This window comes from Myotis yumanensis, unplaced genomic scaffold, assembly GCF_028538775.1.
Source record: "Myotis yumanensis isolate MYYU_CA2020_CCGP unplaced genomic scaffold, mMyoYum1.0.hap1 SCAF_7, whole genome shotgun sequence".
NCBI classification, from domain to species: domain Eukaryota; kingdom Metazoa; phylum Chordata; class Mammalia; order Chiroptera; family Vespertilionidae; genus Myotis; species Myotis yumanensis.
In genome coordinates, this window is record NW_027223758.1 from 32,643,356 (window position 1) to 32,655,867 (window position 12,512).

General features: G+C 52.3%; 1 protein-coding gene and 1 long non-coding RNA gene across 3 annotated transcripts in view; one reads left to right on the forward strand and one right to left on the reverse strand.

Moving 5' to 3' along the window:
• Positions 1-3,404, reverse strand: part of LOC139013777 (uncharacterized) — a 76,837-nt gene extending 73,433 nt beyond the window's left edge. The window contains exon 1 of the long non-coding RNA XR_011472121.1: positions 3,280-3,404. This is a non-coding gene — a long non-coding RNA (uncharacterized lncRNA). The remainder of the gene's footprint in view (positions 1-3,279) is intronic.
• Positions 3,405-3,560: 156 nt separating this feature from the next.
• Positions 3,561-9,458, forward strand: SRXN1 (sulfiredoxin 1). 2 transcript variants are annotated; one of them, XM_070420082.1, is made up of 2 exons: positions 3,561-3,770; positions 7,212-9,458. In XM_070420082.1, the coding sequence occupies exons 1-2, from the start codon at positions 3,561-3,563 to the stop codon at positions 7,413-7,415; spliced, it is 414 nt and encodes a 137-aa protein (XP_070276183.1). In that variant the 3' UTR covers positions 7,416-9,458. The 2 variants fall into 2 exon arrangements, with proteins under 2 accessions (XP_070276183.1, XP_070276184.1); XM_070420083.1 differs by having other exon boundaries at positions 3,561-3,743.
• Positions 9,459-12,512: the final 3,054 nt, after the last annotated feature.

Here is a 12,512-nt window from a genome sequence, read left to right on the forward strand (position 1 = left end):
CAGGGACTCCAGCTGGTTTGGACAAAAAGAGAATGTATGATGTCCTGGCCCTTATTCCCTTAGTCCACCTCTGAGGTCACTATAAGGAGGCAGATTCATCCTCTGGGTCCCCAGACACTTGCTCAGTTGGAGTACAGGCAGCCCAGAAATGGCAGAGTTAACATCAGGCAACCAATGAGGGACAGGAGTCAGTGAGTAAATGCCCAGCCCCTTATCCTCTGGCCCTCAGAGGGACAATGCTGATACATGATGCATGATGTTTCTTCAAAGAGCCCCCAGGTGTGAGCCCCAGTTTGCCCGCCAAGTTAACCTGCTCATCAGTGTGCCCTCTATTGCCACTTCTCCCTTCCCCAGTCCTTCCTGGGATCACCTCCTACAGCAGATGTGTCTTCTAAGATGGTCACAATACTTCCCACCCACAAGCTCTTTTAGCATCTTGCTACTCTACCATTAAGAAATGGAGTCTTGCCCTAGCTGGTTTGGCTCAGTGGATAGAGCGTCAACCTGTGGACAGAGGGCTCCCGGGTTTGATTCCAGTCAAGGGCACATGCCCGGGTTTCAGGCTCAATCCCCAGTGGGGGGCATGCAGGAGGCAGCCAATCAATGATTCTCTCTCATCATTGATGTTTCTATCTCTCTCTCCCTCTTCTTTCCTCTCTGAAATCAATAAAAATATATTTTAAAAAACAACAACAACACTTGGTTTGAAAAAAGAAAAAGAAAGAAACAAAGAAAGAAAGAAAGAAAGAAAGAAAGAAAGAAAGAAAGAAAGGAAGGAAGGAAGGAAGGAAGAAAGGAAGAAAGGAAGAAAGGAAGAAAGAAGAAAGAAAAGAAAAGAAAGAAAGGGAGTCTTTGTCCCTTTCCTTGAGCCTGGCTCATCTCCTGCAAATAGAATGCTGCAAAAATGATTCTATATGACTTCCAAGACTAGACTAGAAAGTCCATGAAGCTTCTGCCAGCTTCTCTTGAAGCAGTAGCTCTTAGAAGCTAGCGCCATGCTATGAGGAAGTCCAGGCCGCATGGAGGTATTCTGGCTGACAGGCAGTACCATCTGCCAGGTGTGTAAATGAAGTCCCTTCCAGATGATTCCAGCCCCAGCTATCAAATCACCTCCCAGCTAATGGCTCAATAATTGTGGGGCTGAGGTGTGGGTGTCAGTTGTACTTCCAGAGACAAAGTATGATTTAGGTGCTCACAAGGGTTATATATTTTTTAAAATATATTTTATTGATTTTTTACAGAGAGGAAGGGAGAGGGATAGAGAGCTAGAAACATCGATGAGAGAGAAACATCGATCAGCTGCCTCCTGCACACCCCCCACTGGGGATGTGCCCGCAACCAAGGTACATGCCCTTGACTGGAATCGAACCTGGGACCCTTCAGTCTGCAGGCCGACGCTCTATCTACTGAGCCAAACTGGTCAGGGCCACAGGGGTTATATTTTGATGGCCTCAGCGTTCTATGGTTTGCAAGAGACTAAGAACCCAAGACGAATGCTCTTCAACAGTAAAACGGGTGTTACACAATTCACTGAGCACTTATTATGTGCATCTTCTCAATTCACACTCATAACAACTTTGAGTGATGGGCAGCATTACCCCACTTTGCAGAGAGTTCAGAAAGTGTCAGCTACTGGCCCATGTAGCAGCAGCCCCGCCCCGCCCCCCCCCCCCCCCCCCCCCCCCGGGTGGGTACCATTCCTACTTTTCTCCAGCTGAGAGGGGGACTGCATTCTCCATGCAGGTGCCAATTAGGGTGAAGACACCAAACCAGACAAGCCTGCCTTCAACCAGATCTGGAACTGTCCCACCTCCCTGCTTTCGCTCAAGCTGATCCTGTGGCTGGAATGTCCTTCACATCTACCTTTCATCCAGCAATTTCTAGTGCCAGGTACCTTTCTAAACACTTACTGTGTTATCCTCATGTACGCTCCCTGGCAATCCAGGGAAGAAGCTGAGGCACAGAGAAGTGGAGTACCACTCCCGCCCCCAGGCACCACAGCTAGTAGGTGGTGATAGAGCCAGGATTCAAATCCATGCCATTCAAGTGATTCCAGAGCCTACACTCTAAACCATCACCCACTTCTTCCCTCTCCCTCTCTAGGACCAAGCCAATTACCAGCCTGAATGCCCCTTGTCCAGGGAGCCTTTCCTGATACTCTCAAACTTAGCCTCTCCTTAAGCATTCGGGATGCTCATGATAAAACCAGTCACCTTCCTTGGTTACCACTATGTACTTGGCCGACCACTATGTACTGATTTACCCCCCACCTTGCCCTCCATCAGCCATTATCTCTGAATGCCCCCACAACCTCCCCACAACTACTTTACTGAAGAGAAGGCTGAGGGTCAGAGAGGTTAAGCAACGTGCCAGTGACCACATAGCTAGGGATTGGCCAGATGAGACCCGAACCCAGGCCAATCTGTGCCCAAGCCCTAATGTTGACAAAGACACTGATAAATACCTGGAATTTAACCCAGGGGCCTCTGCCTACCTCTCTCTGGCCCCGGAGGACATTCAGTGCTGAACGTGGGCACAAGGGGACAGAGGGCTTTAAACAGGAGAGCGGGCCTGGCAGTCAGCATGTCTGGACCTAAGTCATTATCATCGTCCTCTGAAGGCTCCGTGTCCACATCTGTAAGCAGGTGTTTGTGGCAAAGCGGCCCAGGGTTCTAGGCTCAGGTGACCTGACTTTCATTTTCACCTGCTGTACCTTGGACAAGCTGTTCAATAACCCCTAGAGGTGGGGTCAGGGTGTGATGAGACAGTGTGGAACTTCGGGGCAGTGCGCACACACTGTCAGCACGATTCCAGAGGGCTCCTGGTGACCGTTCGTTACCTTTGCTGAACGGAGGCAGCCAGCGGTGGGGTAGAGAGCGCCCCCTAGAGCCAGCCTGTCTGCATTTGAACCCTACGTCAGCCACTTCCTAGACAAGTCACTGTGCCTCAGTTTTCTCATCTGTAAAAAGGGAATAATAATCAGACCTACCTTGCAGGATTGTTTTGAGGTTTAAGTAAGTTGTTATACATGCAAAGTGCTTAGAACAGTGTCTGACACAGCACCAGATTCGTCGTTTTACTGTTGTCTGTATTATTATCACTCGAGGGTTATAGGGTTCCGACCGCCAGACGGCCAAGTACTGTGGGTTTTGCAGACTCATCCTTGTCCCACAGGTCCGGCCACCACTCCCCCTCGTCCCCGCCCCGGACCCCGCAGGCCTGAGTCACCGCGGGCTGTGAGTCACCCGCGCTCTCCCGCCCCACGACCTGCAGACTCACCCTGAGTCAGCCAGTCTGGGCGCTTCCACTCCCGGGACTCCAAAGCGCCGAGGGGAGCCGGCGAGGCGCCCCCAGCGGAGAGCCAGACCCCCCGCGGGTTCCGCGGCGCCCCGCAAGCCGAGAGGGAGTCGGGTTTCGGGACGCCAGGACGGGACCGGACCACCGAGGGGCCGGGGGAGAAAGGCACCCTGGCCAGGGCCCCCCTCCCGCCCGCGGGAATGGTACGGCCCGGCCGAGTTAAAGGTCTGGATGGGGGAGGCGGCCAGGCTGGCGGCGGTGCGATGGGGCTGCGCGCGGGAGGAGCGCTGGGTAGGGCCGGGGCGGACCGGGGGGCGCGCGAAGGACCCGGGCCCGGCGGCGGCGCGCAGGGTGGCAGCATCCACTCGGGCTGCATCGCCGCGGTGCACAACGTGCCACTGAGTGTGCTCATCCGGCCGCTGCCGTCTGTGCTGGACCCGGCCAAGGTACAGAGCCTGGTGGACACGATCCGGGTGAGGCCCCGGGGACACCGGCGGGAGGGAGGGCGCCGGAGGAGGCAGGTCGCACTGGACGCTAGAGGGGGCTGGTTCCCGGCTCCTTCCGAGCACTGCCTTTGCTGTGTGACCTTGAGCAACTGGCTGGGATTCCCTGAGCCTCTGTTTCCTCCCTTGAGCAAGTAGGGGTTGATGAAAGGATTAAAGTAACGATCGCCAACAAATAGCACTTCGCAGGGGCCCAGGAGCAGTTGTAAGTGCCTGAGCTGCTTCATGCCAACAGAATGCGGTAGATACTTCTGTTGCTCCTCTTACAGATGAGGAAACTGAGGCACAGGAGGATGTAAAGCAACTTTTGCAAGGTCAGAGCCTGGCCACCGCACTATCTGTCCCCTTAAGCTGAGTTATTTCTCCAGGAAGCACTTCTGTCCACCTGAGATTATGTTATACATTTATTTGTGGGTGTTTTGTTGTCTGCCTGTTCCATTTCCTGTGAACTCCACAAGAGCAGGGACCATTCCCAGCATGGTGCCTGGCTGTTTGTGAAGGATCTAGCCCTGCGTGCTGTCACCCTGGGCCTTTGCACGGGCTTTTTACCCTGCTAGGAAAACTCTTCCATCTCTCTTTATTATATCTAACTCCTCCATCTTCCTGTCTCAGGGTCAGTGTCTTCCCTGACAGTCCCTGCTGGGTTAGAGGCCTCCCGTGGGCCCCTAGCCACCTGCATGCCCACCAGCAGAGTTCTGATCCCACTGGGTTTTAATGGGCTGTTTAGACACCTGTCTTCCTCGTTAGAACCATATGCTCTGTGAGGGCGAGAACCAGACCTGTCTTTGCTTACTATAGGTATTTTCTACTATGGCTACTATACCAAAGTACCAGGAACTTAGTGGCTTAAAACAGTACAGATTTGTTATTCTATAGTTAGAAGTCCAGAATGGGCCTCACTGGGCTAAAATCAAGGTGTCAGCAGGGCTGCATTCCCTTATGGAGTGTCTAGGGGAGATTCCATTTCCTTGCCTTCCCCATTTTAGAGGCCACCACATTCCCTGGCTCATGGCATCTTTGCTCCATCTTCAAAGCTAGCAACATCAGACCTCCTCTGCTGCCAGAATACTCTCCCCTGTCAAGATCCTTAATTGCATCTGCCAAGACCCTTATGCCACTTAAGGTAACATATGGACAGGCTCCAGGGATTAGGATGTGGACACTTGGGGGAGCTGTTATTCTGCCCATCCACCCACCATCATGCCATTAGCACCCAGCATGGCTGCCCCTCGTTAGGGCCCCTCCACCAGGCGGGCTGTGATTTGCGCTCTGTGTCAGCTTCTTAGCTTTCAGCAGCCCCATAGAGCAGCGGTTCTCAACCTGTGGGTCGCGACCCCTTTGGTGGTCGAACAACCCTTGCACAGGGGTTGCCTAAGACTATCCTGCATATCAGATATTTACATTACGATTCATAACTGTAGCAACATTACAGTTATGAAGTAGCAACGAAAATTATTTTATGGTTGGGTCACAACATGAGGAACTGTATTTAAAGGGCCAGAAGGTTGAGAACCACTGGGTTAGGGCAAAATAAACAATTAAAAAAAAACCACAACTTTCCAAAATCTTTCAATCACCCATAAAGTACAGTACAGGCAGTTTTCTGAACAAAGTTTCAATTATAGAAGAAAAATAAATCCCAGATACCTGCTTCCAGCCAGCCTCCACTGGGAGCTTGGGTGGCTGGGGGCTGTGGCCAGCCTGCAAACAGCCATCAGCCCCTCACCCAGGATGGCCACACCCTCATGGGGTGAGGGTCCCTGCTGGGGGCCTTGGCCAGCCTGCAAATAGCCATCAGCCCCTCACCCAGGCTGGCCAGGCACCCCAGTAGGGACCCCCACCCTGAAGGGGCTGTGGCCAAACTGCAAACAGCCATCAGCCCCTCACCCAGGCTGGCCAGGCACCCCAGCGGGGACCCCCACCCTGAAGGGGCTGTGGCCAACATGCAAACAGCCATCAGCCCCTCACCCAGGCTGGCCAGGCACCCCAGTGGGGACCCCCACCCTGAAGGGGCTGTGGCCAACCTGCAAACAACCATCAGCCCCTCACCTAGGATGGCCACACCCTCATGGGGTGAGGGTCCCCACTGGGGGCCTTGGCCAGCCAGCAAACAGCCATCAGCCCCTCACTCAGACTGGCCAGGCACCCCAGCAGGACCCCCCACCCTGAAGGGGCTGTGGCCAGCCTGCAAACAGCCATCAGCCCCTCACCCAGGCTGGCCACACCCTCATGGGGTAAGGGTCCCCACTGGGGGGCTTGGCCAGCCTGAAAATGGCCCTCAGCCCCTCACTCAGGCTGGCCAGGCACCCCAGCGGGATCCCCACCCTGATCCGGGACACCCTTCAGGGCAAACTAGCCGGCCCCCACCCATGCACCAGGCCTCTATCCTATATAATAAAATGGTAATATGCAAATTGACTCTAACAGCAGAGCGACTGGGAATCACTGGTCACTATGACACACACTGACCACCAGGGGGCAGATGCTCAATGCAGGAGCTGCCCCCTGGTGGTCAGTGCACTCCCACAGGGGGAGCTCTGCTCAGCCACAAGCCAGGCTGACGGCTGCCAGTACAGCAGTGGTGGTGGGAGCCTCTCCCGCCTCCTCAGCAGCACTAAGGATGTCCGACTGCAGCTAGGCCTGCTCCCCGCTGGCAAGTGGACATCCCCCAAGGGCTCCCGGGCTGCCAGAGGGATGTCTGACTGCCAGCTTAGGCCCAATCCCCCAGGGAGCGGGCATAAGCCAGCAGGTGGTCATCCCCTGAGGGGTCCCAGACTATGAGAGGGCACAGGCCGGGCTGAGGGACCCTCCCGAGTGCACAAATTTTTGTGCACCGGGCCTCTAGTAGCATAATAAGAGAGAACCCATGGGCCAGTGACAGGAGGCCTCCCAGGCAGCTCACACTCAAAAGTGGTCTCCCCAGTGTGCTCTACTCCCCACCCAGCCCTGCCTTAGGCTTTCCCCACTTAGAGGACCACCCACCCTTCAGCAGGCTGCAGGTCCATAACAAAAAGGCAAGGGCTGTGTCTGTCTCATTCCGGCTGTACCTTATTCCCAGAGTTTAGAACAGTGCCAGGTAGATATATAGTGTATTTGTATGTATATGTAGGTATTTATGCATGTGGTGTGTTAATAAATGTTTAACAACCTGGTTTCTAAGGAGGAAAAGCCCTGCTTTGTAGTATCTGCCCATTTCCCTGGTGTAAATACTCTCACCATGGCTGAATTTCAAGTTACTAGGATGATGTCAACCAACACACAAACTTCCTAAATATTTGACAGTGTTTCTCACAAGCTAGCATGAACCAGTGTGCGCACCCTGTAGGAACTCAGCACAGGTTAACAAAGTCTGCTTTGCAAACTGTCAGGCATTGTTCCATGTTCACTTACCCTGTGCCCCTTTCTCTCCAGGAGAACCCAGACAGCATCCCCCCCATTGATGTCCTCTGGATCAAAGGAGCCCAGGGTGGTGACTACTTCTACTCCTTCGGGGGCTGCCACCGTTACGCAGCTTACCAGCAGCTACAGCGAGAGACCATCCCTGCCAAGCTTGTCCAGTCCACCATCTCAGACCTAAGGGTGTACCTGGGTTCCTCCACGCCGGACTTGCAATAGCAGGCTCTTTGGCACCTGCCACCACTCCTAAGAGCCCAGAAGAAGTTATACCTGGTTTCCAGTGGGCTGGGCTGTGCAGAAGGTGTAGCAGGGGAGCATTCTCTTTGCACCTGGAGGAGGAGGGTCTGACTCTAAGCCCCCTCTTTGCTAGCTACAAGACCTTGGACTCACTACTGAATGGCAGGGGACCCAGTTCCCACTGCTGTGAAAATGGGTCATGTCTTTGCTTTTGAGGGATTATTAAGAGGATGAAATGAGAACGGAAATGGGTTTGGAGAACCACATGTGACTGGCTCCAGATTCCCAAGAACAAGGATCCTTCTGCATTTTTGTCTTAGTATATCCTATTATGTGGAATACAGTTAGCTGTCAGTAAAGGAAAACCGAGGTTAACAAAGAAAGGTTTGTTTTTCCACATAGCATCCATTTTGGAGACAGATGACTAACGGTATTGCTTTAACAACTCAGCGAAGGTAGACCACACATCTCAGTGGTCCTTTCGGTCTTTCCCTCATTGCTTGTGACTTCATGGTCACAAGATGGCTATATTCAAGGAGAAAAGTAGTGGGGGAGAAGGAAGGGCTGAGCCAGCTGGACCTGTCAACTTCTATCATAAAGTCAGACCTTTTTCAGAGGCCTTTGTCCTGCTCTCTGCCCTGCATAGTTCCACTTAGGTCTCCTGGGCCCAAACCAGTTACCATTGCTACCCCAAGATGCAAAGAAAGCTAAGACAGCAGGAAACAGAATTGTCACAATTGAGTAGACCAATCATATCCCATCTCCTGCGACTGGCACACTGCCTCTTGAAGTAAAATCAGAATCCCACTACAAAGAGAGAAATGAGCAATTGTATCAGCTAGTCTTTGCTGTGTAACATACCATCCCCAAACTTAGTAGCTAAAGACAAGTCGTTTATTTACCCACAATTTTGTGGGTTGGCAGTTTGGACTGGGTGTAATCTGGACAATTCCGATGTCGCCTAGAGTCATTCCCAGGACTGTTTGCAATCAGCTGTCATCTCAGATGGATCTAGGATAGTCTAACTCACTTGTCTGTCAGTTGGTGGGCTGTTGCCTGGGTGACTAGTTCTCCTCCATGTGGCCTCTCCAGCAGGCAGGCTCAGGCTTAATCACCTGATGGCCTCAGGATTCCAAGAGAATGAGAATAGAAGCTGTGAGGCTTCTTGAGTTCTCTGCCCAGAATTGGTATAACATCACTTCTGCTAAGTTTTTTTGGTCAGAACAAATCATAAGGCTAGCCCAGATTCAAGGCGTGGGGAAACAGTCTATTCCTCTTAGAGAAACTGAAAATAATTTGTGACATTTTTCATCTCTCACAAATTATTTGCATAGGCAAATAGCAGTGTTTCTGTCTCACTCTCTTGCACAGGGCATCTCTCTGCCCTGGCTGAAGTCACTAAGACATTGTCCTGGGCCTCAAATCTCAGGGAAGAGGTGATAGGGCAGGGTGGATTTCTCCCAGGGCTGGGCTCCCTCCACTAGGGACATTTCATTATCTGCGCTGGTGGGATGGGGTAGGTCAGGTGGGACATTCCAAAGGGGCTCTGAAAGCCAAGAGTCCTGGGGGGATGGGAAGACATAGAGGAAGGGTGTAGAGTGAAGCAAGCCTTGCTCTCCCTGCCTGCCTTAGGGAGCTGGTTTGGGCCAACAGATCTTGGTCACTTGGCATTTTCAAGTCCCAGTTTCCCAAGCCCAGTAATGAAGACAATAGCTTTCCCACCCATTCCCTGTCCCAGGGAAAGATGACGAAGGTGAGCAATAGAATTTAAAAAGAATGTAGTCCTAAGTGCAGTGTGATAGCCTGGATTGAATCTTGGGGGAAAAAAGGACATTAGTGGAAACCCTGGAACTCTAAACAAGGCCTGGATTTTAGTTAATCACACACCAATGTCATCTCTTAGCTGTAACAACTTAGTACTAGGTATGATGTTGACTCTGGGTTGGCTGGGGATGCTCCGTACTATCTTGGCAACTTTTCTGTAAATCGAAAATCATTCCGAAATAAAAGTTTATTTAATAAAAAGAGGAGTGAATTGCTTTAGACCAATGGTTCAGTTCTCAAACTGGCTTATTAAAACAGTTTTTAATTCAGTAGGTCTGGGGTGGGACCTGAGAATTTGCTTTTCTAACAAGTTCCCAGGTGCTGCTGCTGCTGCTGTTCAGTGACCAAAGCTGGGAATCACTGCTCTAGGCTGCATCAATTATTTTCAAACATGGTGACACGCCCTGTACCCCCACTGGGCTGACTCCTAGGGCATCTGTGTTCTAGGGCCAGCTTGTGCACACATTTCACTGTGACAGTGGACAAGCCCTTCCCTGGGGGCTTTTCCAAGCTGTCAAATGGACTGTCTATCCCTAAGGTTGGTAGCAAGGGTCAGGAATCTATAGACACGATTTGTAGACTATGCTGCCAGGAGGTGCCACCATTTCAGGTGAGTAATGAATGATCTCCTCACCCATTGACTAGAGTGACAGAATGGTTGCCCCTTCCTGAAAGGGCTTTTCCTTCCTGCAGATACGATTCAAGCAGACAACGCTAGGGGCCCTGCCAGGCACTGTTTAGGGAGAGCAGAACAGTCTTGGAGTGGGAGGGGTTGGTCATTCTGAAGGAAGAGGAAGTGGGTTTTGAAGGGTGAAACCTAGTTGCTCAGTGGAGAGTGAGAGCTGCATTTCCCTATTGCGCCAGCAGGTGGCGATGCTTTCTGGCCTGACGGAGCCAGCCAGGCCTCTAGCCGGCAGAGCTATGGGAATGGGGTGGGTGGAAGGGCCGGCCTGAGAGGAGGCCCAGGGAAGCAGGGGTTCAGACATGAGCAGGAGACTCAGCTGGGAGTTTGTAGGTTCAGATTCTCCTTATTCTGACCACTCTTGCCTTGTGTCCTTGCATACACATCATGATTTCTGGGGATCCTGAGCCAGCTGGTGGCTCAGCAAAGGTGGCTCCTCCTCCAAAAAGCTTCCTGATTCTCTAGGCTGAGCTACATGGCTCTTCTGGGCTCCCCTGATCCAACAGTGTGTCCTCTCCCCAAACCAACCTCTGCCCCCAGGAACTTGGGTTCAATGAAAGGCAGTGTGTAAGTCCCCTCACTGCCCTGGAACCAACCCTCTTCATCGTGGTAGATTTAAACACTTTTTAAAAATTTTACAAGTTATATGTGAGTATATGCACCTTTAAATCATTGAGATATTAAAATGCTGAGTAATTAAATATTTAAAAATCTAAATATTAGAGGGAACCTGAAGTCCACCATGAGGCCTCGTGTTGATTGTCCCTTGGCCTCCCTAGTTGGGATAATTACCTTCATTAATTTGGCATATACCCTTCCAGAACCTTTTCTAACTTTGTGGTAGTGCTAGTGTGTGCAAGTAAAGAATGCTTTTCTTTTATACATTGTTTTTCAGATTGCATTTCTTCCCTGTCTGTGTGCCCTAGCCATCCACTCACTGGGTCTTTGTTCTCCCTGAGTCTCTCTCATTCTGGTCACTTCCTCAGAGGGGCCTTCCCTGACCATAATGCCTAAAACAGCCCCTTCCCCATCTTTCTATCACCTTACTCAGTTTTATTTTCTTGGCTTTTCTCACACTCCTTAAAATCACTTTCTATGTCTGTTTATGACTATCTCACCCGCTCAGATGTAACTTCTTGAGACAGGACTTGATCTGTCTTATATATCCCTGTAGGCCCATTGCCAAAACCATGGGTAGTGCATAGTAAGTGTTCAATAAACACCCGTTGAATGAATAAATTCCATATAGGTTTAGCTTATTCTTTTCATTGCTGCATGGCATCCCAGGGTCTGAACACAACAATGTATTAGTCATTGTCCTGTCGATGGACATTTAAGGGTTTACAGTTATTTTGCTGCTGTGAACACCTTCATCCATCACTCTCTGTGTTCTCTCACCGTACACCTAGGAGTGGACAGTCTGGCCAACACACAGCTCAATTTGCAACTTCCAAGGTACTAGTCAATTGCTCACCAGACTGGCTATTCCAAGTCCTCTCCCTCCAGCAGTTTGGGGGCTGCTTTCCTCCCCTACACTCCAGGCAGTACTTCTTCACCTTTTTAGGGTCATGAAGACTGTTGAGAATCCTGGGCATGAGCCCTTTCTCCAGAAATACACACACACACATACTTGGGGCAATTTCTGGGGCTCCTGGACTTGATGGCCTCGTGCCCCCCCCCCCCCCCCCCACCCAGGGGACCCTGTGGTGAGTGTTTAGAAGCCTAATCATCTCATGAGATGGATGGGAACGCTGAGGCCCATGCTGATGGGGTGTGGATGAATTAATAGATGGGACCTGGTTTTATGGGAGGTGGAGGAAAGTGTTCAGACCCAGGTCTGTCTCCAGTCAGAAAAAAACATCTATCAGGGGGGAAGGGAAAGGGGTTCTGGCCCTGCTGTACCCTGGAACAGCCCCCCCTCCCTCCCCTCCCCCATTGGTCTTCAAGGAATCCCAGGACTCAGGGCTGATAGCTCCACCTCTCAGCTCTGGCAAAAGGCAGCCCGCGTCTGGCATCCAGGGTCAAAGCAGGGAACCAGGGAGGGCCCTGACTCCCCTGGGCCAGGCACAGGGATCGTGTGCTCCAAACCACAGGTGCTTCCTGGGTCCGACCCAGCCTTTGGGTCCCGACTGTGGCGCTTCCACAGAACAGGAAGGTGGGGGCTGCTCCTTACAGAGACTCACCACCACCACCACCACCACCACCACCACCACCACCCTCATCGCCTCCATCCCTGACACCTTCGTCTTGAGAGGCGGACAGGGCAGCATGACCTTTCCTGTGGGACAGATGGACAAACCGCGGCCTCCAGCGCAGCAGCGCCCTGCCCCAGAGCCCCCGGGAGAGCAGCCTGGTTAATGGGCCCGCACACACCGACCCCCGGCCCAGCCGCCCCGCCCGCCCTGGCGGCCCCTTCCCCGGGCCTGACCCCCGGCGCTGCCTGACAGATGACCTCAGCTGCCGCCAATCCATTGGTTCCAGCTCCCGGGGGGAGCGCAGAACAAAGCGCGCTTTGTGGCGGGGCCGTCCCCTCGCCCGGCGCGTCCGCCGCGGGGACCCCCTCCGGAACTGCG